The sequence below is a fragment of the Centroberyx affinis genome, unplaced genomic scaffold, assembly GCF_046629955.1.
Source record: "Centroberyx affinis isolate AG114_WGS23_722 - 3 ecotype Tasmania unplaced genomic scaffold, CSIRO-AGI_Caff_v1 ptg004554l_1, whole genome shotgun sequence".
In the NCBI taxonomy this organism is placed as follows: domain Eukaryota; kingdom Metazoa; phylum Chordata; class Actinopteri; order Beryciformes; family Berycidae; genus Centroberyx; species Centroberyx affinis.
In genome coordinates, this window is record NW_027282183.1 from 53,972 (window position 1) to 81,395 (window position 27,424).

Consider the following 27,424-nt stretch of genomic DNA (forward strand, 5'->3'; position numbering starts at 1 on the left):
TCTCTCCTCATGTCTCCACCCTATGGAACAAAAGAGTAATGACAGTTAACAAGAAAGAGATATTTAACCTTGAATCATGTGATTAATTGTTTTTGCTTTAATGAATGATTTCTAAAATACAGTGTTTCCCCAGAAAATTTTAACATCAGCCACTCTTAGCAAGATTATAGTAATGTAAAGCTATGTAAGACTATTTCACAACCTTTAGTATTGTTGATTAGAAACAGTTATTGTAATAGGAAGGAAAGCTTGCCTAATATTGGGGATCTTATTAGAGAAAATGTGACAATAAATTCATGAATAAATTGATAAAGAATAATCTTTATGGGTACTACCAAGTAGATATTCAAGAGAACACTGGCACGTTTACCCTCAGGTTGATGCATTGTCCCTTTTAAATAAATGAATAATAAGAATAAAAAGGTTTATATAAATTACACAAAGTGGTCAACACATTTTAAAATCTTGAAAGGGATATATCCTGCCGGTGAATTTCAGCAGAAAAGATTTAGATTGGAAACAGACCCTTGTATTTCCTGCCCAAGAGACCAAAACACTCATCTGTTGTTATTATTGTCCACATCCTATTGACCACATCCTAGCAGATTTGCCTTTTTTGACATCATTCATCTCTTCTCTTCTCATCATTCTTTTTTTTTCTTACAAACAAAATATAGTGAACATAGTGATACTTGATACTGGATAAATAGTCTATTTACACTGGTAAGTTGAAGGCTAGAAGAGTGTGTTCTTTTTTTTTATTAACTAATTTGTTGCGTGCCATGTCTTCGCATGCACTCTGTTGGATTTGTTTTGACTTCCCTTCCCTTGTCCCTCTCTCTCTGTCTCTCTCGCTTTCTCTCTCTCTCTCTCTCTCTCTCTCTCTCTCTCTCTCTCTCTCTCCCTCTCTCATTAACCAATCTCTTGGCTCCCACTCCACCATATAAGCTGCATCGGTTCACCTGTGTGACTCTCTCTCTTTCCTTTCGACTTGCTGCAATACACTTTGTTAGTCAGTGCCCGTGTTTAACCTGTGCCCCTCAAGCTGACACCTTGTAGTCAGACTGTCCTTTGTGTTTTGTGCAAAAGGACTAGGTACACGAGTCCTTTTGCACACTAGGTAAGAGGTGATTGCCACCCCTCTGTATTTATGTTTAGTAGATAGTGTGTATAGCCTTTTTTGGTTTTAATTTAATAGGTAGAATCCTTAAGAGGACTAGTTAGTTTGTTTTGTTCAGTTCTTTGATTTGTGGCCTCTATGTGTCCCTGGACCCCACTTTAGGAACCACCAATGTAACATATCCTATTTTGTCATATAGGCTACAACCCACTTAATTAGTATTTGCACTTTGGTAAACATTAGTTCATTTATAAGCCTTTCGTAAAAAGCAAGACTTTGTCTGATAGCTTTTATGGTTCATCTGCTTTTATCCTGCGGTTTTCATAACCTCTTTATTAGACTATTCTTTTTATAAGAGAGCTGTAATTATGCGTATGTGAGTGTGAGAGAGTGAGAAGTGTATATGAAATTGTAGTTGCTTGCATTAAATTGAGAGAAGTGAAAGAAGCACCTTTTACTTTTTATCAATCAGATCACAACATTTTTGTTGTATATGTGTTGAGTCCTGTCTAAACAAAACCATACAGCCTTTTGTTGTTTTACTGCTTGAAGACATTCACGACCAAATACTTCTTCATAAAAAGACTTTATTTTTTTCTACATAAGATTCAGTTCATTTCTGTGCTGATGAGGACGCATACAGTCTGACAAACCAGTGCATTACAATTACTTCACAGCAGTGTAGAGGATTGGGCTGACAACTCACAACTCTCACTTTGTGCCTCCTTCTCTTCTTGACTCTTTTCCAGAAGACAACGAAGAAAAGAGAAATGATGAGATCTGAGAAAATGAGCCCGGACCAGCTCTTTCAATGCAAGTGAACAAAGAGAGACTTGTGACTCCACCCTGGTGCATCTAAGCCTGATGTAGCCGTACACCCTTAAAATGACTAACAGTTACACATTCTATACATACATTTCATTACATGTGCTTCATTTCAACAGTGGAGAGTGAGAGCTGATGAGTCTTAAGGATGGATTTAAATATTCAGAAGTGACCACATCTTCTTGCCTTCTTCCCCCGGCTCTACTGTATGTAGATGAGGAAGGGAAGTCAAGAAAGAGACAGACACCCAGTATCCCCAATATACAATATAATCTCGCAGGTCTTAACATACTGTGTAGCTGTGCAAAATATAGAAACAAAAACAAGGCAGAACATTTTGAATGAACAGCTTTATAAGGTACTGTGTACCGCATATAGGGTGATTTTGAACCTGTGTTGAGGTTCTGCGTATCAGAAGCACATGTTGTAGCTCATCTGCACTACAAACCATCTACCAGTGAATTTCATTTAGAGTGTAATGGAGAAAACTGCTGGTGAATGATGATATATACATTTCTATACTGGAAGAGATCGCTCTTTTTTGCTAATAAAAAGATTCAAATCACCCTCAGTAGGCAACAGTCACATCACATCTCATTAATTTAAAGCTTTGACGTTTCAAAACACAAAAATGTCTCTTTGTTCTCAGTCATACGTTAGGCTTGAACATCGGTTTCACTCAAATTAAATCATTTTACAATTACGTAACCTCAAAGAATAAAAGCAGATCTGAAAGTAGTGGATACAAACCCTCATATTCATGTAAATTTTCAGTACAGAATAATCATATTTTCAATTTTCATCAAAATATAACAATATTTACATATTTGCATCAGTTTTGAAACACTGAGATAGGCCTGATAGTTTTCTTACATGTCGAATGTCAATATTTTGTTGTCATTCATGACACTTGTATCACCTGAGCAAAATCATGTTCTCTCTCCATTGATGACAAAAAAGACTTTGTGGATAACATGCTAAACTTTAAGTTTTGTCTTAAATTATACGAATTATAGCAAACACAACTATGTACACTTATAAGCTTTACATTTTTGAGCATTTACTTACATTTACAGTACAATCAACGGTTTGGATTTTAAAGGTGCAGTCTGTCGGCTATCTGTATCCCCCAGTAACCATGGTGATAATTACAGACATATCTGACATAAGAGTAGGGCCAATATTCTTCTGTTTTTGATTTAGTCAACCAACTGAGACAAAAAGGTATTACAAATAAAAGCATACATGCTGCACCTTTGTTGAGCAAAATAAAACATGTGAACAGATCAGTGTCTTAAGCCAACTTTATGAATTAAAAGATGTAAAAATGTGTCATGTTATATTGCAGTTAGGCAAAAAAAAAAAGCCAAACAAAAACAAAATGCTATAAAATGCTAAAATGTACAGTGTTTCATAAAAATAATCAAGCCAATAACCTTTAACACAGGATCCTAAACTATCGGACAGACTGTTCTAGCCCATACACAGTTCACATACTGTATGTGTCAGAAGCAGATAGACCTTTGGACGTTGCTGCTGTAATGACATAGAAAGTATGTGAGGTGGCTTAGGTGACTTTGGATCTTAATGCTGAAAAACCTGAGTACTTTTTTCCTCTTAAGTTGCAGGAGAGTTTGTACAACGGCTATGTGCTACTTTGCCAGCAGATGTCTGGTCGAGTTGGCGAGCCTGTGATTGTGCCGTGGAAAATGGTGGCAGATAAATGACTTGTTCTTCCTCTTCTCTTTCTTTTCTTGCTCCTCTTCTCTAATTGTCTGGCCTGACCTGATGTTGATGATGTCTGTGCCAGAGGAGCTCATCTGGGTCAAACAGTATTTGCAAATATTTCTTAGCATCTGTTTTGCTTGGGAAACCAGATGGTTTGAGTCCACTACATACGAGTGCCAGAAAGTTCACACAATCAAAGGAAAGCATCTGAAAGTCTATTTAGTGGCACTTTCTGTATTTGACAACCCTCCTGATACTATCTGAATTCCCCTGATGTCGTAAACCCCAGTAAACTGGTACTCAAAGCAGGTTAAGACAAGTGTTGAGAATTATTTGTAAATACTTCTTGACCCTGGGCTGCGTAGAAAACAGCGAATGCTAGTTGCGTTTGCCCAGTCGTTACTGTCGTAGCACTGAGGTGGCTGTGGGTCTTATGGCGTTTCCACTGTCTGTCCGACTGTCTATTTGTAAGTCGGTCACGGAGCTACTTGGTGCTGGCTGTCTGGACACCTCAGTCCATCATGTCCTCCTTCCTGTCCTCCATGGATTTTCTCTTGAAGAAGCCCATCTGGATGAGCAGAAAACCCCAGTTACACAACCACATACTGTAAAAGTTACTCTGTATGGATGTGAATGTCCGAGGCCTGTATTACAGACCCGAAGCACAGTGTATTTGATGTTCTATTAGCTCCATTATTACAGGAAAGCCAAGGAAAAAAACAGATGGTCAAAAGGTATTTGGAAATGTGAAAATACTGTGCAGTCTGACTCAGGAATGGTTACCTTCCAAAGAGCAAAGATGACAAGTGCTAGGATAAGCAGTCCTATCAGGATGCTGATGAGGATGATCCACCAAGGGATCCCTCCCAAGGACTCCTTAGACACTTGGACCTTCACCTGATTAGCACACACATACATATAAATGTACACAGGTCTACACACACACACACACATAAACAGTACAAGCAAATAAGAGTTAAATACATCATTATAAGCTGCATACAATACCAAAGCCTTGTGACTCACAGTTCTGACATTGTCATTGTTGTTCAGCACAAAAAGCTCAGTGTTCTTGGACTCCAGAGTGCCATTGACCACCATGTACAGGCTGGAAATCTCGGCCTGTAAAATAAATCAACTTGAAAGGTTTGCTTGCCTGTGAATCCGTCAGTCTCTCTTGCCTCTCGTTCCTTCCCTTTGTAAATCTATCATTTCTCGCCATCCATGCAAAGGCAATGAAAAGAAGGAACAGCAGCAGCAGCAAAAAAAAAAAAAAAAGTAAAATTAAGCACACACGTGTCACTTCCCTACCGTAATGAAGGTGGGTTTCCACACTCTGAATGTGATGTTGACCTGGCTGGTTTTTGCCTCGGGGATAGAGCAGTTGAAGGATTCACAGGCGAGGTTCTTACAGTCCTGCAAGTCACACACACACACACACACACACACACACACACACAGTCAGACAGGACCACACACAGGTCAGCGTTCCTGAGTAAACAAATATGGAAGTGCATATCACTCACCACCAGGAAGACACTCAGCGATTCTTTCTTTAGAACGGGTTTATAGACGTTCTGCGGGTCGATTTTAAGGGGGTTGGTCAGAGCTGCTGCATCACATTTGACCTGTGAGAGAGAGAGAGGGAGAGAAGGAGAGAAGGAGAGAGACGGACGTGAAGGAGGGTCTCTCAGCTTACATAAACCCGCATGTATGCATATGTGTTTTTGTGTGTGTGTTGTCTGTGTGTGCGTACATCGGGGGTGGTCGTGACTTGTGTCAGGTATAGTAAGATGTTTCTCATAGGAGACAGCTGAGGATAGGTCACCCTAAGGTTCAGGGGGGGAGTCACCATCTCTCCTGCCTTCTCCACCTGGAGGAGAGAAGGGAGACGAAGAGACACAGAGTGATAGAGAAGGAGAACTGATTACAACTGATTACTGTACGTGTCTGTTAGCAAATACAGCAGATTTGATCTCTGTCAGCAGATCTTACCGTGTAGCTGATGCTGATTTCCTCTCCAATCACACTGGTGTGATTGAACACACTGGGGTACTGTTCGCCCTCTTTCACTACAATGTGTTCGTCCTTAGGCCTCCTAGAAGATGCGTGTGTCAAAAGATCAGATGAGATTTTTCACTTTTGACTCAGACAGATATAGGTTCATATACCGGGCATCTTAGGAAATGGGATGCTATGAAGCTAAAAACTTCTTCACTCAACATTTAAAAATAGTGATCGACAGTAAAGCCTCTCTAAGGATGCAATTTGGTAGCATTTCCACATTTACTCACACTGAGAATATGAGTCCAGCCTCGTACTTCACAGGGATGGAGATTCTCACCACATTGTTATCCAGGGTGGAGGCCAGCTCCTCACTATCACTGTGGAACAAAATCCCAAAATACACATTATTGTGAGTTTGTACTGAAACACACAGCTTCCAACTTGATCCTGTTACAGATACATTTGGAAAATGTTAACGATTAATAAACCTCATTGTCTCACCTTGTAGCTGTCAAATTGATCTGAATCACCTTCTCAATGTGTTTTGGATTCACCTCAAATTTCAGTTTGAATTTTTCCTGTGAAATTTGGATAAACACACATCACTAGACTGCTGTAAATGTAAAATAATAAATCATTCATTATAAAGGTTATATGTTGTCTGGATCATGAACGGGTAAATGTAATGTATTTGGAGACTAATATGTACTAATATATACAGTATATACCTCTGCATTGCTTCCCAGGAAGGGATATCCAACGGCACACTCTACTTTGGTGTTATTGAGATTGCACTCCTTCTCCGGCTGACAAGGCAAATAAGACATGCATCATGGCACACATGGCTGCAATGTATAGGCACTGAAATGATGCAGACATGGGAGGTGCGTTGAACATTAAATGGGTAGAAATCTCACCTCTACTTTAACATAGTTGATGTTCTGTGTGAAGCTTGCAGTAACCTTGGTGTTGTATGCATTGTCTTTGCTGTTTCTGATGGTGATGTGCACATCAATCTTCTCCTTGTTTGCTTTGATCACCATTCTGGAGAACAGAAGAAGAATTGTTGGAGGCATTTTCCACAGCATGCTTGAGTGTGATTCATACATTTCCCCACAAGGGTGCAGTCATGCACTGTAAGAGTCTCTGTCTAGTGAGGCCCAACTATTGTGCTACCAGTGACACTACTTGTATGTCTACTTGAGACATACATGATATATCCAAGTGAAGAAATATAATGTTAGATAAATATTTATATCAGAAAAGCTGTATGGTTGTTTCACTTACACTTTTACACTAGGCTCTGCTTTGAGGGAGAGGTCAGTAATGCACTTTTCATCAATCCCGCAGTCCACTAATGGGATCTAAGAGAGAGACACATTATTTAGGAAGTACAGTAGTCCAATTTTAAAATATATGCATTATGCAACAACAGTGACAATACAGTAAGCTTCGAAAGCACCTATAACTCACTGCAGAAATGAGAATCAAAATCAGCTGTGTTGTGTATTTGTTTGTTCTATTGAATAAAAGGGTGCATCCAAATGACCTTAGTTTCCTTTGCCTTTTCCCCCAGGGTGTTTGAGAGTCACAGTCTTATTTGTTCCCATTCTCAATCCTGGACTGCTGTCAAAATCAACAGCGACTACTCTCCCAGGAATGGATGAGAGACTAGGATATCATATGCACCACAATGTCAAAAGAAATGCTGCAACTTCCGTTTGATGACTTCCTCATTCTGTGTGTGTGTGTGTGTGTGTGTGTCCCTTCTCTTCCTTCCAATAACACAAGAGAGGTCCTACCGAAGCTTCCTGATCAGTTTAAGTGCAGTGTGGAGGGCCAACACGTGTTGAGGCAAAAAAACACATCGCATATGGTCCTGTGTTGAGGCAGAGGAGGGGCTGGGGGTCAGGGGCTTGAGCTTGGGTCGTTACTTCTGCGCATTTCACACACTGAGGCATTTATTGTATTGTCTGGTAAGTGTTGAAGCTGTCTTCTCATGTAAACTGTCAAAAGCAATCTTGGACCATGAACATGTTTTTCTCTTTATCTGGATAGACAGCTCATTGCAACAATTATCTGGCAACCCGCTTGTTAGAACAACTATGTGTGTGGGAGTGTGGGAAGACTGTGCTAACTGGCAGTGTTGGAGTACTAATGTAGCTGTGATGAAACACTGAAGGATGGCAGTCAGCTGCTGCAGATGCTAATGCAGTGTAGCAGAGGTAATTTGCTCCCACGATAAACGGGCCCTGTCTGACACAAGGAAACCCCACTTGTCACTCTTGGATTATAAGGACGGTAAAACAGAGGGAGGATGTTTAAGTTGAGGTTCAAACCCTTCCTGTCTGTTACTCTAAACTCTTCTGCTTAGTGGTATTTGGGGTCACGAGTTGTAATGAGTTGGAAGCATTGAGAGACACCCTTGTAGGTTGTAAGTAGTGGTCTTACGGTCATGTTGATGGAGGTGGGCAGGTTTCCATCCAGGACGGGGCCCTGGTCCTCCTCAGCTAGGCCAAACTCCAGAGAGACCATGATAGGGTCTCGGAAGTCCAGCCTGGCCTGCCAAGGAGAAGAGACAGGAGGAGCGAGAAAAGGATGATGAGGAGAAGAAAGAGGAGGGAGAAGCAGAGGCATTGGAGTTGGAGGAAGAGAGGGGGGATGAGAGAGAAAGCAGGAGTGGGATGAGGAAGGACAGATACACTTTAAATCATTGAAATGCAGAAACACCACTTAATAGCATCAATATATATATGACAAATTATTACAGTGTTGATGTACTGTTTGATTTGCTGTATGGTATGTATACTTCTAGGCATGAAGACACCCTGGACTATGTAGTCTCTCCATTAGCTGGCATACCAGAATGGAGCAGGTTTTCATTCCAGCCATACACTGCAGCAGCTGATTTCACTGATCAGTGCCTCTCTCTCTGGTTTAAGGTTTGCTAATCAGTGAAATTCAGTGAAAACCTGCATACTCATGGCTCTCGACGGCACATGGTTGGAGAGGACTGAGGTGTACAGTAGGTGGTAGAGCTCTAATGTTCCAAGGTTTCAGCTGTGATGGACAGTCTCTTATCTGTTTATTGGACCACTAGTGGATGTCTCCATAGCTCTGGAATGTCCCAGGGTGCCCCCACTGAAACACCAAACCCACCCACCCACCCACACACACACACACACACACACACACACACACACACACACACACACACTCTCTCTCTCTCTCTCTCTCTTTTTCACATTCTCAGATTCTTTCTTAAACATTCTCTCCCTCTCTCTCCCTCTCTCGCTCTCTTTTCACTCTCTCTCTTTCTCTCTCTCTCTCTCCCCATCCCTACAACTCTCTAAGTGCCTAGAGATAATTTATCACTCAGACCAGCACGGGGTTGTACTCTGCATGCTTTGATCAAGAAAGTTCTGTTTCCCATTAAAGCCAAGGTCTTTTCTCTGCACAGTTCTTCTCACAACTTTGTCCTATCTCCTCTCTGGCTAACAGCCCTCAAACGTCATTCTATACATCTAACAAGACCAGAAGATAACTTTTATCAATGAATGTAATGGAAAGTATTATAAGGCCTCCATTTGATGTGACTATTCTGTAAACATCCTGTGTACATTTTTGGGGAGATGGTGGTGATCAAACCAAGGTCAGAAAACCACCCTTCTCTTATAGTATTTCATTTTGGATAAAGATCTAGGTTTTGGGTTCATTCCATTATCCAAACGCAATTTAAATGAACTTGCAGAATAGAAAGCTAATGGACCTCATGTCTATGCCATAACAACAAGGGTACTTGCCGACATCACGAAGTTGTCTGGCACACATAGTTTGTCTGTGATGGAGACTAGCTTGGAAATCCTACGATCATTTTTTTCATCCGAGAGAAGAAATGAACCCCTGGCTTTGGCCCGAAGAGCATCCAGAGTCAGATTATAGCGGATCTCTGCAGGAGACAACAGATAAGACAACATGCAATCAAGCTATGATAGTGCCACACAACAACTGACAGCAAGTGAGGGAAAGGTGAATGATGGGTGCATCAGAAAGAAGGACATCAACATACAGTGTATTACAGGGAAACCATAACACATTTTGTACGGCCTTCAGCTTACCTGTTAACTGTGAGTTGGAGTCCTGCTTGTCAGATTTGATGCTGTAGCTGAAACAGACCTCAGTCTTCACACGCACAGTTTTGCGTCCGTTGTGCTCGTAGTTGGACTGCTGCAGGTTGATTTTCATAGGGTCAAAGGTCATGACGGCACGAAGCTCCCCAACATCTCTGGACCTGGTTAGACGAAACAAACACAAACATACCAATACCTGTAGGTGTGAATGCTTATATGAGTGTATGTGAGAAAGAAAAGATAATTCTATTTGTGAATAGCTCAATCTGTGTGTGTGTATGTGTTGGAGTGTATGTGCGTGCACACGTGTGCATCTAATTTCTCAAAGGAGGGAACAAGGAAAGGATCTTGATCAGGAAAGTTGGCTTCAACTCATCATCCAACATGCAGCTCTCCAAACCACAGACCACAGTCCAGGAAGAACAGCCGCCTGCTGCCAAATCTTTTTTAAACACTAAGCCACTTGGGAAATGGAGTTTTTCACACAGCTTAGCTGAGCCTGTGCCAGCAGAAACTGTGGGAGTCTGCCTGAGAAGTTATATGATGGTGTGGGCTGAGCTCTTGAAACTGTGGGTTGGAGTCTGGCAGATAAGGGCTGTGATGTCGGCTGGTCTCCAACAGCGGAGACCAGGGGCTTTAACAGAGAGATCATTAGGAGGATGCTGGTTTCAAGCCTACAAGCCCAGAGGGAGATGCACAGCTGTGTAAACTGGGCTAACACAATGCAAGATGGACAAGATAACATAGCTATATGAGATGATGTCTCAGGGATACAAGCACTACTCTACTAGTAATGATTCAAGTGGAATGTGCAATTTGTGTATGTCCAAGAAAGGGGATGTGGGTGGGTGGAGGGTGGGGTGTATGTGTGTGTGTGTGTGTGTGTGTGTGTGTGTGTGTGTGTGTGTGTGTGTGTGTGTGAGAATGTGTGTTGGGGTTGCCTCACCAGAACAACGATGCCCCTCCCAGCCCTCCTATGGTGACATCAGTGATTCCGTCTCCGTTTAGGTCCATGACTCCGTGGATTGACTGACCGAAGAACTTCACCTTGTCTCCATCCCCGCCTGCTGGGATACGCTGAAGACACGCCACAGAACTCATCAGGCCACACAAATCTACATAATTCACTATGGATCTCCAGAGTGTCCTGTCTGTCTCACCTGACAGGCAGTCGATCTGTCCTCACCTGTACAAATTTCTCTTTCAGTGACCTCTCTTCTCCATGGTAGATGTAGACGGCCCCCCTGTGGTCATTCTCAAACGGTGCACCGATCGCCACATCATTAAACCCATCTAGGTTCAGGTCTGATACTGCCGCAATGGCTGTACCAAACCGGGCACCACATGGTTCATTCTTATGGCTGCAGCTGGAGGAGTGGGCAGTGCAACAGGATTGATTGACAGGCTTCAGAGTGAACTGGTGTTCAAACTGGCCGTCCTGGTAAAGGAGGAAAGGACAAAATAAGCTTTCTGAATGACATATGTTCGCAATCCTCAGTGTGTTAATATCAGTGTGAACATGACTCCAGCTCACACTCCTCACACACACACACACACACACACACACACACACACACACACACACACAGTCATATACAACGGCTTGTACCTGGTTGAGTTTGTAAACATAGACTTGTCCCTGTTCGTCTCTTTCTGTGCCCATGTACATAGGGGAGCCCACCAAGAGGAGATCAGTGTAGGAGTCCGCATCCACATCAACTGTCTGCAGGACGCTGCCAAAGTAGGAGCCAATCTACACAGGGCACAGAGGGGTCAGACAGAAATCATCCGTCAATGTCGATCAAACAGTGAAGAGATATAAAATAGACACCAAACTAAATGTCAAACTCCAGCAGCTCTTGCTATCATTTACACTCTGATCTCTTCTGACCAGATGTGGATGATGTTCTCTTTAAAACATATCTCGTTCTAACCTTGGCCCTTTCATATACTTTTATAAGTAGTTAAGAAGCCTAAAACACCATAATAACTAGAAGAGCACTTGGAGAGTGCAGACCTCCGCCAAGGTTCGTGCTATTATTGCTTGTTCGTGAGTCGGATCTGGATCCGCTCCAAAATTTAATGGGTTCTTCCTTGGCCCATGCTACACCCTTCCATGAAGTTTCATGATTATCGGGCCAGTCGTTTTTCCGTAATCCTGCTAACAGAGAAACAAACAGACAAACAAACAAACAAACAGCACCGAAAACATAACCTCCTTGGCGGAGGTAATAATTAAAAATAAATCAAAAATTTGCTGTTGAATGCTACAGCTATTATAGTGCAAGCCCAACTCAAAAACATGTTGAAATACAATCCAATTTTGACACATCTGCTGCTGACCGCTGTATTTCCTACTTTTATTCAATAAAATACTGAATCCTCCAAAGAGACTCCTTAATCCTGTGTGTCTCTATGAGGATTCTGAAATGAAGGAGGTTCACCTGTTCTCCTTTCAGTATCTGCGAGATACTGACGTTATTATCTTCCTTCAGACGATAGATGACAACCCGTCCTGTGTGGTTGTACCGCGGCGCGCCCGTGATGTAGAGCACTCCATCAGGGGTGGATGCTGACTGAACGTCATAACCTGCAGAGAATGCACACACAGGCACACATTACATTCATTGCATGCATTCCCAAGCATGGTCACATACACATACACACATACACATGCACATGTACACATACTATATGTGCACCTAATGATGTCATTAGGAAGACACACGCTGGCTCTGTTAGTGGGATATTTTTACATGCTCTATTTCTGCAGCCAACAGTTTATGTTTCATTGTGTGGAGGAAGCTATAAAACACCACTGGACTGTGGGAGGAACACACACACACACACACACACAAAAGCTATGCAAAGACTGCAGTCTAACCATCAGATGTGACGGTGTGCCAATAGCTGAGTTTACAGTATGCAGGCCTGGACCCACCCGGGCTCTTTCTAATGACATGTTGATTAAATAACATGGTATTAAGATGCTGTGGCTGTTCTACAAGCCATAAAAGGCAACAGGAGGGAAAGAATAGCCTGTGTATATTCTTTGTATGACAGAGAGAGAGAGACGGTGAGGGGAAGAAAGAGAGAGGCATCTGCTGTCTGAGTTAGACTAAGTACTGTACCTCTCTTACTCCTCCATGCAATAGCAATGCTAAGTTTAGTCTGCGGCTGTGAAATTTCGCCAAATCTCTTCCAAATTTTGCCTTCTCACATATAAAGCATACAGCGGAAGACAGTGAAGAAGAGATAGAGAAGAATGTATGTTGGGGTGGGCTGATTGATCGGGTTAAACAAGTGTCCGGTACAGATATTGGTTTTTTTTTTTCAATTATCATCTGCTCATTTTGGTCTTACATCCATGATCGGAGAAATCACACAAGACATACACAGCATAAGACAGAGATAGAGAAGGTGTGTGCGTGTATGTTTAGTACACACGAGCCAACTCACCGAGGTACCCAGCGAGTCTGTCGTAGCCTGCCTCAACCTCTGGGTCATAAAACTGGGACTTCCCAGGAACTACTGTTCCTCCAGCAGTATGCATCACCACTGTCCCGTTCCAGTCATATGCACCCACTGCTCCGAGTAGCACACCGTCCTACAGGAGGCAACAGTTGATATCAGGGTCAGAGATAATGAGATCAGAGTTGTGCACAAAGTCGTGTATCATTGCAGTCCTATGGAATGACTCTAGTAGCAAACTTTGCTATACAAAAATATAGAAAACTGAGAATACAGAGAGTAAACTATGCAGAGCAGCACAAAATAGGAATATAAAAAAACTTCTCTCAGAGTTTGGCTTGTGAATGAAATTTTTGTGCAGGAAACTAAGTTATCTAACAGGAAGGGGAGGTTTCACACGGGAAGTAGCAGGGGTCTTCTATCACAATGAACAAAGTCAAGTGACTCCTTCCCATTACTGGGTGTTAGAGCTGGGCCTCAGGCACAGTGAGACAGCTCAGTTTGCTTCTGTCTGGTTTGGCTAACTGGCATGAGCCACTACAGCCACACCACTGCGACTGTGTATACAGGAGTCTAGGAGAGCGAGGGGGTGATAAACAGTCAAGAGCAGGATGAGAGGTGTGTTTGTTCTTTACTAGACATAAGAAATACCTAATGAATGAATTCAAGAAGAGTGTGAAGGGGGGAAAAAAAAGCATGTTGTTTTTACTGTAGTGAACAGCCGTCTGATTCATCCTCCCTCACTCTCTCTCATGCATGATGTCTCGTGTTTGCCTCTCTCTCTCTCTCTCTCTCTCTCTCTCTCACACACACACACACACACACGCACACACACACACACAGACAGACACGCAAACAATCACACCACATCATCATCAGTCTGAAGTCTGCAGCAGGGTAAGCAGAGAGCACAGAGACAGTCTGTGTCTGGAACATGCTCCTGACCAGGGTGAATCACCAAAGGGAAGATGATGGACTAGAGATAACACTGTAGCATTTTGTCTGGACTGGTTCACTCGTTGAGCATCCATTCACACACACATACTCACACATGCACTTGCACGCACACACGCGACATAAACATAGACCCTTTTAAATTGATCGCCCACAGACATATAAATTTAGCAATGTTTGAAAGATACAGTATACTCAGATCCATCACTAAGCCTAGTTCAATGACTTAAAACCTCTTCCACCCTGCCAATCCTGCCGGGGGGACCATCATTACAAACGCACGTTAAGCGGCCAAGATTTGTTCAAACCCACATAACTTTATTTTAAATTCTAGTCAAGATCGCAAGGTTTCCAAAGACACCAAATATGTCATGCTGAATTGGGTATAAAATGATGCACTAGATTTTTTCCATCCATATAAAATGGCGTCTTGGGTTTAAATATTTAACTCACTATAAGCAAGTTATAGCTTCAATGAAGTGTTGGAATGAGCAGATAAAGAATATGTATGTGACATTGTTGTACAGTATGGAATTTTTTCAGGGTGCAAGAGTTTCAAGTCCTTGACTTGTACAGTGTATTACAAATAAGGTATTTGTGTATTCATTTGACAGAATTCATTGGATTTAGACTTACTTTAGAAGTATGTGCACTGAATCCAGCTTGAGACATCTCCATCTCAAAGGAGGAGGTGTGATTGCCAGATGTAGCTGGGGGAGGAAAAGTTCATAGTAACTGTAATACATAGTAATAATATATACTAACCTTTGTCCACAAGAGAACAAATCTACACAAGAGAGAGTTGTCAACAGAGTTTGAACAGTGCATGTGTACAGAATGACATCTCAGTTACTGCTGCAGTAGTGTTACATTATATCAGGTTTTCTCTACTGTACCGATGCAGGATAGATACAGGTTAGGATGCAGGACAGAGGATGTGTATGATGACTACTGTAGGTGGGTAACAGTGTGTGTATACATATCTTTGCGTTTCTGTGTGCGCTTGCTTACCTTCTAAGGCAAAAATCCTGCTCCCTAGGGCGTCTACAATGGTCAGCAGTGCCACTTCATCAGACACATTGAAGAAGTGGTCTCCTATCGGATCACTGGAAATGGACTCAATCTCCTTGATAAACTTCTGCATCTCTGCTGAGCTTTTGTTCTGACGATTGTAGTCTCCCAAAACCTGGAAATGCAATGCAAGGCTCAAACAGTATTGGAGATTACTGAATCACTCACTGAGTGAGTGAGTGAGTGAGTAAGTGAGTGAGTGAGTGAGGGAGGGAGTAAGAGAGTGAGTCGGGGAGTGAGGGAGTGAGTGAGTGAGTGAGTGAGTGAGTGAGTGGGGGAGTGAGGGAGTGAGTGAGGGAGTGGGGCAGTGAGGGAGTGAGTGAGTGAGTGAGTGGGGGAGTGAGGGAGTGAGTGAGGGAGTGGGGGAGTGAGGGAGTGAGTGAGTGAGTGAGTGGGGGAGTGAGTGAGTGAGTGGGGGAGTGAGGGAGTGACTGAGGGAGTGGGGGAGTGAGGGAGTGAGTGAGTGAGTGGGGGAGTGAGTGAGTGAGTGGGGGAGTGAGTGAGTGAGTGGGGGAGTGAGGGAGTGAGTGAGGGAGTGGGGGAGTGAGGGAGTGAGTGAGGGAGTGGGGGAGTGAGGGAGTGAGTGAAGGAGTGGGGGAGTGAGGGAGTGTCTAACTGACTGAATTCACTGACTCATTCGATTTGATGTGTGGTTGAATAATGGTTAAAGAAGGGGAACTGTAACTGGAAAGCTGCTGGCTTTAATCAAGGTGGTTTAGCCCCAACCGCTCTAGTGGAGCTTCCCAGTGGCTGACAGTTGGAGACTGTGGTTGTACTGGACTGCTCCCAGGTGTAGATGTAGTGTTTCACTGAATGAAAACTGTTTAAGAGCTTACATGCTTTACAAAACTTCCCTGGGCGAATACAACTTTGGACCAGGCTGGCCTGGAATGTATTGAGCTTAATTGTTACAATGTAAGGAAGAGTTGTAGTTGTAGCTTTTATTAATGCTTCGCAGTCACAGACTGAAATGACACACCAATTTACATATATATGTATATGAGGTATATATGTATATTATATGTTATATATATATGTATATGTAGTATATGTAGTATATTAAAACAACAAGGAAATAAAATTATATTTTCAACAATTATGAAGCATTATACTATACAATTATATTATACTATCTACCATGAAATGTAAACAGGGTAGTCAGACCAGTTCTAGTTCAAATCCGATGAAGAAGGGATTCTGGAGTGCTGAGGTAATATCAATATATCAAACTATGATATATGTTTGATATATTGATGAGTCTTGTGAGGTAGGGGATTGGAGAGCTGTGGTAACGACCTGTTCTTGCCAGTTAAGTTTGTGACCATTGTATTTGACTGAATGATTACATATATATTGGGTGATTTGCTGACGGATTAACTGATTTATTGGCTGGTTGACTGACATGAAATTCCTTTCAATACTAAATGCGTTCACATGCACATACTACACACAACCTTTGAAAACAACACAAAGGAAGCTTGTACTCACAGCGATGCCAAACCTCTCGATGCCATCATCTTCACAGTCCTGGATGACCTTGTCAAGGTTGTAGAAGTCATGTGACTCTCCGTCCGTCACAATCACCATGACCTTCTTCACCCCAGGTCGAGCCCCACGCTCTTCCATGAAGGCCTCTTTCCTAATTGGTAATATATTTGAAAAGATTCAGTTAAAAAAACTACTTCTGGAGCAACTTCTGGTAGGTAGGTAAGGCAATTAAATCTAAAAACAAGGCAATTTATTTTAAACAGCTATTTGTTCAAGTCCAGTAACCAATTTGGCCATAGAGGGACTACCAACCTATGCAGGTTCAGCCCAAATGAAGGGGAGGGGCTAAGCTTGAGTACCTGGCAGTGTCGATGCCCAAGGCGGTCATGGTCTTGTACCCAGTCTGCTGAGGCAGGTGTCTGACCTTTTCCAGCAGTGCAGGCGTGTTGTCAAACTGGCTCAGGTTGACACGGTGAGTCACATTCTCACCATAGGACACGATGCCCACCTGGAATGCACATGTGCACACACACACACACACACACACACACACACACACACACACACACACACACAAACATACATGGTTTTCATGTGAAATTTTATACACACTCCTCTATCCTATACCTCTTTTTCTCTTCTCCTCTTCTGTCTTCCTCTTGTTTCTGTTCTCCCACTCCCAGACAGTCTGGTGAGGATGTGGTTGGGTCTGGTAGTGTTGATATGACACAATGTTCTTTATACAGCAGGCAGAGGACTTCAGCAGCCATGGAAGATGTGACTTACAACCACCGGGCTCCACAGTAAGAAGACTTTCCAGTGCTTCTCTCTGGAAAACTCTACAAGCTGCAGGCCAGATCAATGTGCCCATAATAAAAAAGTAACCACCGCTTCACAGAGCGATCCAAGTCAAGTGGATACAAATCCACACAATGTATAACTTACAGTAATGAGGCAAAAACTGGGCTAAAGTTATTTAAAAAGACTAAATAATTGTGATGAGCAGTTGATAAAGTCTGTTTTACGATGGACATCTTTCTGTTATTCTTACAGTTGGAACCATTAGAGCAGTGGAAAATAGCTCCCTCAGTGGAGGACACTAAAGTCATCAAATATAATAATATGATGAAAAAGTGAGTGGAATTGCCAACTTTTTGAGTTGGCAGCAAATAATATATCCATCCATCCATGCATCCAGGTTTGACTCCCCATAACCCCAAGTGTCGGCATTATTAGTCTGAGACGTAAGCTCCAATAGCGCTCTGCACAGGCAGGGAAAAGGAAGAATGTCTACCCAGGAATTAATAACATCATAAAAAAAATACATTCATTCATCCATGTAGCTCACCTGTGAGAGTGTAGGTCCAATCTCAATGTTCTTGAGGAAGCGGAGTAGAAACTCGACGATACTGGACCAGGGGTAGATGCTGTTGGATCCATCCAGAACTATCACAATGTCCAGCTCCTTGGCACACTCTGGGACAAAGCCAACAATTACAGTCAATGAATAATCTGTCAGTTCTCTGAATGTACTTTAACTCAGTATAGAATAAGTGTATTTATATGATGAACACTTACAGGTTACCACATAATTTTTTCAGCATTATACTCAGTCTGTATGTGATGTGTATATGTGTTTAGCAGGAGAATGGCAGAGAAACAGAGAGAGAGAGGGAGAGAGAAAGAAAGAAGAAACAGAAACAGAAAGAGACTGTAGACTGTTTACTCTCTGGTTCTTCCTAGAGCGTTTCCTTCAAGGGAAACAGAGTACAGGCCCAGTAAACTGTCTCCTAACATGGGCATACAACAAGGCAGAAGGGCTGGGCTGGGCCGGGCCGGGCTGGAGAAGGCTGGGGTCAGAGACAAGTTTACAGTAAGAAGAATGCTCTAATCTCCCTCTGCAGTGAGGAAGGGTGCGCTTGATTTCTGAGTTGGGTTACACTGTGAAGGGTAGATTATAATCTCTTATCCATGAAAGGCAATTTGTGCAGAGTGTTGTCATGTCCTGTTGCGGAACTGTCAAAATGTGGCACAACACATAGCCGCGTCGTGCCGTATTTTATCGAGCTGTGTACCTTGCACAGCGGGTGCTATGGAGTTGAGGATCTCGAAGGAAGAGCTGACGTTGGCGCAGACGCCTGAGATGTACTGCTGCTGTCCACACATGTAGCCATACTGAGGACCGCAGGCCTGTAGGGACAGGACACATACACACACACACACACACACACACACACACACACACACACAAACTTAGAAAACTCTACTTGCTTGAGAAAGAAAGAGTGTACAGGCTGTGATTGGTTAGCTTTCCATCAGTATGAGGTCATGGGTGAGAGGAGGTTCAGGACTATTGAAGACAGAAACCAAGGGGAAAGAACTACTCAAACCCAGGATTACACAGCAACTATTAAAAACCAGAGAGGGAGGGAGAGAGAGAGAGAGAGAGAGAGAGAGAGAGAGAGAGAGTGAGAGAGGACAAGGAAAGAGAAAAATAGAGTCTGCAAGGCATTTGGGCTTCATAATTACCAACAATAACTGGAAAGTGAAATTACATCTATTAATCTTTTACATGAAAGCTTTATTTCCCTATATTTCCCCACAGCTCCCATGCTTTCCTTACATTATGAGGGATTCAGGGGTTGTATTACTAAACCTACAACTTTAACCGTGTAACTAAGTCTTCACTAGTGTACTGGGTGCAACATACGGTACACAATTTCAAACCCACCCACACACCCACCCACACACACACACACACACACACTCACAGCACATTTGCCAGAGTTAATAGTGACAATTAAGTGTTGAGTAGAGAGTTATTTATTCACTCAAGAGGCTGACATGGTTCAGCGTTAAATTACCTATGATGGATGTGGACTTATATAAACTCTGGCATAGTGTTGATTTTACACTCTCAGAGTTAGATTAACACTGATGATTTTGCTGTGTTCAAATTAACCAGATGCTTCGGCCACACACACGGCTGTACAGCACAGTTGGTCTCACAGTCCCACATCACATTTTCTTACCTGGAATAATTATCAAGGTTCGTAAATATATTTATTGTACATTGATCCATTGTCTCTGTACTAAATACACAGGCTTTAGGTTTACTGCAATCTAAATGTTCATATCCCACCAATGTCACACTGACCTACAAGGAATCTTCTACTGCAGTTCATAACCATAAAGCCTAATGGCCCCCACCATCTCCTACATACCCCGTGTAGTTATGCATATATATGCTATGGATTCACAGTATCCTGTTACATTCCCAGGACACAAGGTTCCACTGGGAAACAGGGCAGGTCAAGCACACTGTTTCCATACAGTTCAAAGGTCAAGTGCACATACAGTTGCTGCCCACAGTTTCTTGCCAGAAATACACAAAGTTCAATTCTAGATTTTATTAGTATGGAAAATGTAGAGTGTGTTCATATAATATGAAGAGCAGATTCCTCTTTGTCATTTTTTCTTACCAGAAATCCTCCATTGGGGTTGGTCACTAGTGTGGTTCCCATGGTCATGTTCTCTTTGACTTCATGCAAGTTGGGAATTGTTGTGTTTTCTAAGGAAAATATGGATGAATAAACAGAGTGAGAGGGAGAGTACTGCAGAGAAAGAACAGCTGGACAAATTCCTCCAGTCCATTTTCCCATAGGAAGCGAGACGCCCTCCCTCCTTCCTTCCGTCTATCCCAAGATGTAATGACTACTGACATGTAGTTATATATAGGATGTTTCATTACTTTACCGTGCTTTCCCTGAGTGCGGCTTACAGCAATTAATAAAGGATATAGAGTGCGAGGCAAAATGTCTGTCACTTGCTGAAGTGAAGAAGAAATAGAGGACTACTCCAGAAATGTATCACAGCATATGGCTAAAATGGTGGTATGTTGATATGCATATGTGGTAAACTATTGCTTCAGTGCAAATGCTTAAGATCTGCTTTAAATTTTTACAGAGGGAACAATGTGTACGTATTCTCACAAACTTAAGAAATACTGGGTGTGACTTTCAGTTTTGAATCAGTTGCTAGCTCTTTACCAATCCCCACTGGGGCAATTTGGTGTTTATCCATCTCTGATTCTCATTAGCAGCTAGTTATGAAGATGGAATGTGCTCTTCTTGGAATAGACACGCTACGTAGTTTGTAGCGCGGTGTGGTGGCATTTAATGACCTACGTTTAGCCCTATCCCAGATTTCTCTGTATATCCCTCTTCTACTTCCTCCCCTCCGGTTTATTTAGTTTTACAACTAAATAAAGGAGAAAACACATTAGGGTTGTTTTGTTTAAGACTCCCTGCTCTCCTATGAATCAAGAGGTCTCTATATTATTCAGATATACTGTATATTTAATGTACAGTGAAACATCATCTTCTAAAGAAACATAGTACACTTGGTTGTCTTTTCTGAGCCACTGTTGTTCATAACTAACCGACAATGAGTGACATGGATAAAGACCCATTGCTCATGATGCGTCCACATGGGAATGAAAGCAGCTTTGTGGTGCTGCAGAGGAGAATACAGGCTTTGTCTCCAATGAACTGTGACTCCAGATAACTATCAGAACAAATCAGCCTTATCACACTAACCCTCCTGGACTAGAACGACCTCTCAAAAATCATAGGAACCTACAGGTCAAGCACCATGTTAAAATGGCTCCTTGCAATGCATTTTTAGACTTGGTATACTATACAGGACTGGATATAAAGCTGGTTTAAAACGCAATTTCAAATACAGTTTCACATTATTGTAACTTAACAGCACTTAAAACCCTATAATTGAACTTAGTGACTTTGAGGTGTGAATGTGTGTAACTCCACAAAAGTGAAGCAGGGCGGTGCTGAAAAACAGCATGGGTGCACCGCAAAAACCCTATAAAGGTAGAAATGTACTTGTTGACTGTTAATCCTTAGTGTGCAGACACTAGAGTGATTCTAAATGAGGAAAGCACCAACAGAGGCCTTGCAGCATACTGTCCTGGAGCTCTGCTGTGTTTATCTGTTTAATTGGAAGATAATTATGAAAGGATGAAACATTAAAACCTTGTTTATTTACTGTCTTCCTGTTCTGATGGGCCTCACTTCCTCCCAGCCAGATCCAGTCAGAATTAGACTCAAATACACAGTTGCACACCCACACACACACACACACACACACAAACACACACACACACACACACACACACACACACACACACACACACAGTTCTTACTAGGCAGCTCCAGTTTGACACATGTGTTGTTGCCTGTTCCCACTGGGCACTTGTAGACGTCTCCTGTCCGTTTAGATGGTTGGCCCGACAGTGGTGAACCAATCAGAACCCTGGAAAAATAAAGACCAGATGGGGCTGGTTAGTTGTAAATCATGCCAACAACCACACAACAAAATAAAGGTTTTACAATTATGATAATAAACATCATTAAAATATTACTGCAGAAAATAGAGGTTGGTGGGCTAGAAGCAGTGAGGACGCCACTTCCAGCCTTTTTCTACGGTCTACAACTATTTAGATTTTCCCTAATCAGACTTACCACAGCTACAGTAAAAACAGGTTAATTTTGGCTTATAAATCTGTGGCAGCCTTATCAACATACCACCCTGACACTCAAGATTTTAATGACATTTAAATAATTCACAATAAAGTAAACAGTAGCCATTAGGTGTAACATTATTTTTGCCTTGCATGTTTTACCAATGCATGATATGCTTTAGAACAGTGGTTCTCAACGTGGGGTCCGGGGACCACCAGTGGTCCTTGAGGGGGTACCAGGGGGTCCCCAGCAAATTGATTAATTGTTAAACTCCACCATTTATTGATTTACAAGAAGTTAAGAAGTTAACACAATTAGAGAATGTAGAAGAATTACTATTTTGATCATAGTTTCACTGTTATCTCTCTACCTACAATACAACTATACTATAACTATACTATACTATAATTCTGGACAAAGTCATGTGTAATACAAATATTCTCATATTTGGCTCAGAGAGACAAAATCTCATCAGATGGGGGTCTGTGGCTCTAATGTGGACTAAATTAGGGGTCCTTGATATGAAAAAGGTTAAGAATCACTGCTTTAGAACAGTCCAGATGTTTGCATGTCAATACAGTGTTATTGTCAGCGTGTTTCTGCATTCATGTTTTTGTGTTGTTTATGTATGTGTGTGTGTATGTGCATGCGTGTGTGTGTGTGTGTGTGTGTGTGTGTGTGTATTCGATGTATGCAAGTATATATGTATGCATGCACAAGTGTATGTTTGCGTATGTGTACACATCCATGCCCATGTGTGTGCTTCACAACACTGTGTCATTCCATCAGTAAACTGATGCTAAAATGAGCCGGTCATCTGCTTTCCTCTAAACACTCAGGCTTATTAACATTCCTCAACTCTAATGGGCCCCGGTCATCTAAAGCAAGACACTGGGTGGAACACAACACACACACGCACACACACACACACTCAGCTCGCTCCATTGACGACTGCCTGTGACAAACCTGAGCCAAGGTTTTGACTTATTTGTCACAGGTACTCAACAGGTTGAGGTTTCAACAATTTAATCTTTTATGTTATCTATAAATCATTTACAAATAACTGTCTAACAAGTAGTTTATGATTGGTACATTTCCCTAAACCATTAGTTGTCTACTTATTGTGCTTCCTCGTCACTTACTTGACTCAACAGCAGTACCGCACTTGAAATAGCGATCTATTCCAGCTAAAGAGATTAGGGATATGACTAGTCAAAGTTACTGGGAAACTACAGAACAAGTAACTACCTGTGACAGGAGGGCTCCCTGAACATCTCTGTTACATGTTACACTTTTTCCCTGTGCAGTTTATCTACCTTTCAACACTGCTGGGTCGCACTCGGAGTGGAAGGGCCGGTGTCTGGAGGAGACATCTGTGACTAATCAGTCACCTCACAGTTGCGGCAGCCTGCACATCACATCACTTCACGATCGCTATCCTTCTTTCCCGTCATTTTTTTTCCACATGGAAGCACACAGGTCTACATATCGTCTCTAATTTCACTGTTTTTCCCTGAGCCTCTCTCCATCATTCCCTGTGGTTATCTCTTTTTCTTTCTTTCATCTGTTCTCTTTCGCTCCGATGTGCTCCCTCTGGTCTCTGCCTCTGCTCTGCCCATCTCGTGTTTCTCAGGCTTAACCTCTACCAAGGTATCAGTAAATCAGTCCCATATCAATCCGACCTCTTTAGTCTCATACCTTTCTCTGAACTGAAAACGACTTGTGCTATCTGGACATGCTATAGTAGGGCCTACGTGTTTTCTATCAGTGTAGAGCAGTGGGGGAGTTTTGTCACAGCTGGCTCCACTGATTAGCAGTGAGTGAATTACTCTGTAACTGATCTCATATGAGCTGACTAAGACTATAACTGCAGAAAGCTAGGGCTGGTTACAGACTTCTCAGGAAAGAATCATCTATGGTGTTGCAACAGGTTGGGGAGAGGCGAATGGAGAAATAAAGACTAATATATATATATATATATATATATATATATATATATATATATACATATATATATACACAGTACTATACACAGTATTATTTTATTTATTTATTTATTTAGTTTATTCATTTTTTACATGTGTCAGCAGACTGCTCTTTATAGTACATTTTTTGATATTTAGAAACTTTTCATTTAATTTTTTTTTTTTTGCTTTACTTTTTTTCTTTTACATGTGCCTACGACTTTTGCACAGTACTGTATATATATATGTGTATATATATATATAATATATATACTGTACTGTGCATGTATATATATATATATATATATATATCTAGAGAGAGAGAGAGAGAGAGACGCCTTAACCACACACTAATAGAATTTAACAAGGTTTTAAAAGCCACAGACGCTTGGTTTCAGTTTCTTTACAGGCTGGGTGGGTGGATACTCTGGTGGGCAGTTTACAGTTAACAGCAAGAGCAGTAAAGGCAAGGATTCTCATCACTGCGGCAGCTGTAGTGTTCCCCATCACTTCTTTTTACTGGTGAATGGGGTTTTGCTGTTGTTAATGTTATTGAGTTGAATGAAATTGAATTGAGTTTTCGTCTTGGTACAAATAAACTTTCTTTGTGTGCGGGAGCCTTATTTGTCAAGCTTCTCTTCTTGACAGAAGATATTCTGATCTCAACACGGGTAACATTGACTATGTTTACATGCACACTAATAAGAGATTATGGCCAATAATCATAATCATAGTAAGGCATTACTCCGATTGAGATGTTTACATGACTCGGCCATTCATTTAAATCCTTTCATTTAGATGCTACAACTTGCTACTTGGTTATTCAATCATTTGCAGGGGAGCCTAGTTTCTAAATCCTTGCTGCCATTTTTATTGGCCTATTCCAGTTGCAAAATGCCATCCTCTTGACACTTGCAGCATACGCCGTGATCAACTGATAACAGCCTCGCTGACCTGTGGAACTTGGGTTGTCTATGTGTGATGTTTGATGTGTGTCATCCTCTTTTGTACATGTGCAACATGATTAAAGTGTATGCATGCATTTATAATGCAATTAAAGCTCTCCACATATCATAGCAATTATGGTTGCTCTGACTATGAGCATAATTGTATTAACATAATCAAAGTATGGTGTTTACATCTCCATCTCACTTGCATTATTGCCTTAACTGCATTATAATTGGATTATTGGTGTATATGTAAACACAGCCATTGTCAATAAGAAACAACAATTATATATATTATCATGGCCACCTAATCATCCCTCGTTACCTAACTGGCTCTTTCAGTCCTCTACTCTCCACTGAGATAGCTGATGTGTGGTGAGCGTTCTGGCGCAAACTGGCTGCCGTGCATCACCCAGGTGGGTGCTACGCATCGGTGGTGGATGAGTTGAGTCCCCCCCCCCCCGATATGTGAAGCGCTTTGAGTACCTAGAAAAGCGCTATATAAATGTAATCAATTATTATTATAATAGAAAAGTAATAGGTCCACCTCAACAGAGAACACGTTGTGAACAAAGACAAAACTGTCAGTGATAGATACTGCATATTAATATCCTGAGTCCTATTATGCACACTGTAGAGCCTGAGCTCTATCTTAGGATATAATAGTTCTGCCCTGACCAAGAGACTGTATAGCCCATAATGTACTAGTGGTTCACTGTCATAGTGTCACTTTGCCCCAAAGGCTGATAAGTACAACTAACTCTAAGATAAGAGGAACCACATTTTCAAACTTCCTTTCCGAGAACATTGAAGACGTTGAAAAAAAAAAAAAGTAGCTGATGTCAGATGTTTAAATGTAACGGTGAAGCGCAGAACATGTGAGAGATGATGTAGGTGTGAAATCGAGTCTCACTGGTTGCACGTCCGGATTTTAGTGTGTGAACTTTCAAAAATACTGGTACAAACCCAATGGCTGTACTTTTATTGTGTGGGAGAAAAATCCTCTATGTAAATTAATCAGAAAAACAATACTCTCTATTGTCATTGTCATTCTTTTGAAGGAAATTTAAGGTTTTGTTGTCAGTGTGCTTTTACTAGCATCTGTGAGATGAGTAGGAGATGATGTAGGTTCTCTGTTGTTTTAAATACAGACTTAATGACACTCACCATTTTCCCTCATTGTTCTCAAACTGCTGGACAGAGTAGCCAAACATGTCCTCCAGCGGCCCATTGAAGGACAAACCATTCTTCTGGTCGACGTTAAAGGACAACACACATGACAGCAGCACTGCAGGGACAGAGGGACGGAAAGGAAATTTTACAGAGTGTCAGAGATTGTTGTTTACTAAACATATAACACAGCCAAGGATCGCATTGCATATTGCGCACTTCATTCTACCACTCTCCTGTGTGAGTTTCAATTAAATCATCTACAGTAAATCATGAATAAATAATTAAATATGGTGAAATAAGAGACTTGTGAATTTGTTTTCTCATACAGCAATGCCAGTGACAACGTTTGCCAAACAAGAAGTCTGGCAAAACAACAAATATTCTCGATAAATATTTACAAAATATTTTAGGATGCAGCCCGGCAATGAAAAATAATCTAATCTAATAATCTAAAAATAACATAAACGCATCCTTAATTCATACAGCTATTTAACATATGATGTCAGAAATCACGACTGTATGAGGTGCTGAGATGGGGAATGAAATGTGGGAATCATACCCACTCGGTATGCACTCTCTCTCCCTCTCTCTCTCTCTCTCACACACACACACACACACACACAAACACACACACACACACACACAGTGATTCTGGAAGACAGCGGAGGAATTTCAAACATCAATGTGAAGGACTCTGGTCAGTGCGTAGTCTGACCTGTGGGACAATGGCTTCTTCTCTGCACCCTGCACAGTCTGTCTCCGTCTGCCATGGAGCTGAGTATATCACAGAGGCTCTATATATATCCATCTATGTCTCATTGTGCCCGCGCGACAATAACACTCTTTATGTCTACTGTGCCATGGAATTCCTCCAGAATAATTTATTCAATTTGAGGACTTGTGAGGGAGTGGAGAGGAGTAGCAGACCGCTGGGATTCAAAAACGAAGCCTGTAGGAAAAAACGGGCCATGCAGACACAGACCGCATCATGGAAACATGAATAAGT

General features: G+C 41.7%; 1 protein-coding gene across 1 annotated transcript in view; it reads right to left on the minus strand.

The window, feature by feature from the left end:
• Positions 1-1,708: 1,708 nt before the first annotated feature.
• Positions 1,709-27,424, minus strand: part of itga1 (integrin, alpha 1) — a 44,388-nt gene continuing 18,672 nt past the window's right edge. Inside the window, exons 2-30 of the mRNA XM_071544391.1 lie at positions 26,413-26,533; positions 22,016-22,125; positions 20,277-20,365; positions 18,870-18,984; positions 18,143-18,270; positions 17,154-17,302; positions 16,795-16,945; positions 15,247-15,421; positions 14,872-14,945; positions 13,270-13,417; positions 12,255-12,400; positions 11,420-11,563; positions 10,997-11,248; positions 10,757-10,887; positions 9,799-9,971; positions 9,484-9,629; positions 8,132-8,242; positions 6,968-7,044; positions 6,598-6,724; positions 6,409-6,486; positions 6,182-6,258; positions 5,968-6,057; positions 5,669-5,771; positions 5,430-5,546; positions 5,200-5,301; positions 4,985-5,089; positions 4,700-4,795; positions 4,457-4,570; positions 1,709-4,241 (exon numbers count right to left, since the gene is read on the minus strand). Of these exons, the coding sequence (XP_071400492.1) occupies positions 4,185-4,241; positions 4,457-4,570; positions 4,700-4,795; positions 4,985-5,089; positions 5,200-5,301; positions 5,430-5,546; positions 5,669-5,771; positions 5,968-6,057; positions 6,182-6,258; positions 6,409-6,486; positions 6,598-6,724; positions 6,968-7,044; positions 8,132-8,242; positions 9,484-9,629; positions 9,799-9,971; positions 10,757-10,887; positions 10,997-11,248; positions 11,420-11,563; positions 12,255-12,400; positions 13,270-13,417; positions 14,872-14,945; positions 15,247-15,421; positions 16,795-16,945; positions 17,154-17,302; positions 18,143-18,270; positions 18,870-18,984; positions 20,277-20,365; positions 22,016-22,125; positions 26,413-26,533 (3,506 nt within the window). The 3' untranslated portion in view covers positions 1,709-4,184. The remainder of the gene's footprint in view (positions 4,242-4,456; positions 4,571-4,699; positions 4,796-4,984; positions 5,090-5,199; positions 5,302-5,429; positions 5,547-5,668; positions 5,772-5,967; positions 6,058-6,181; positions 6,259-6,408; positions 6,487-6,597; positions 6,725-6,967; positions 7,045-8,131; positions 8,243-9,483; positions 9,630-9,798; positions 9,972-10,756; positions 10,888-10,996; positions 11,249-11,419; positions 11,564-12,254; positions 12,401-13,269; positions 13,418-14,871; positions 14,946-15,246; positions 15,422-16,794; positions 16,946-17,153; positions 17,303-18,142; positions 18,271-18,869; positions 18,985-20,276; positions 20,366-22,015; positions 22,126-26,412; positions 26,534-27,424) is intronic.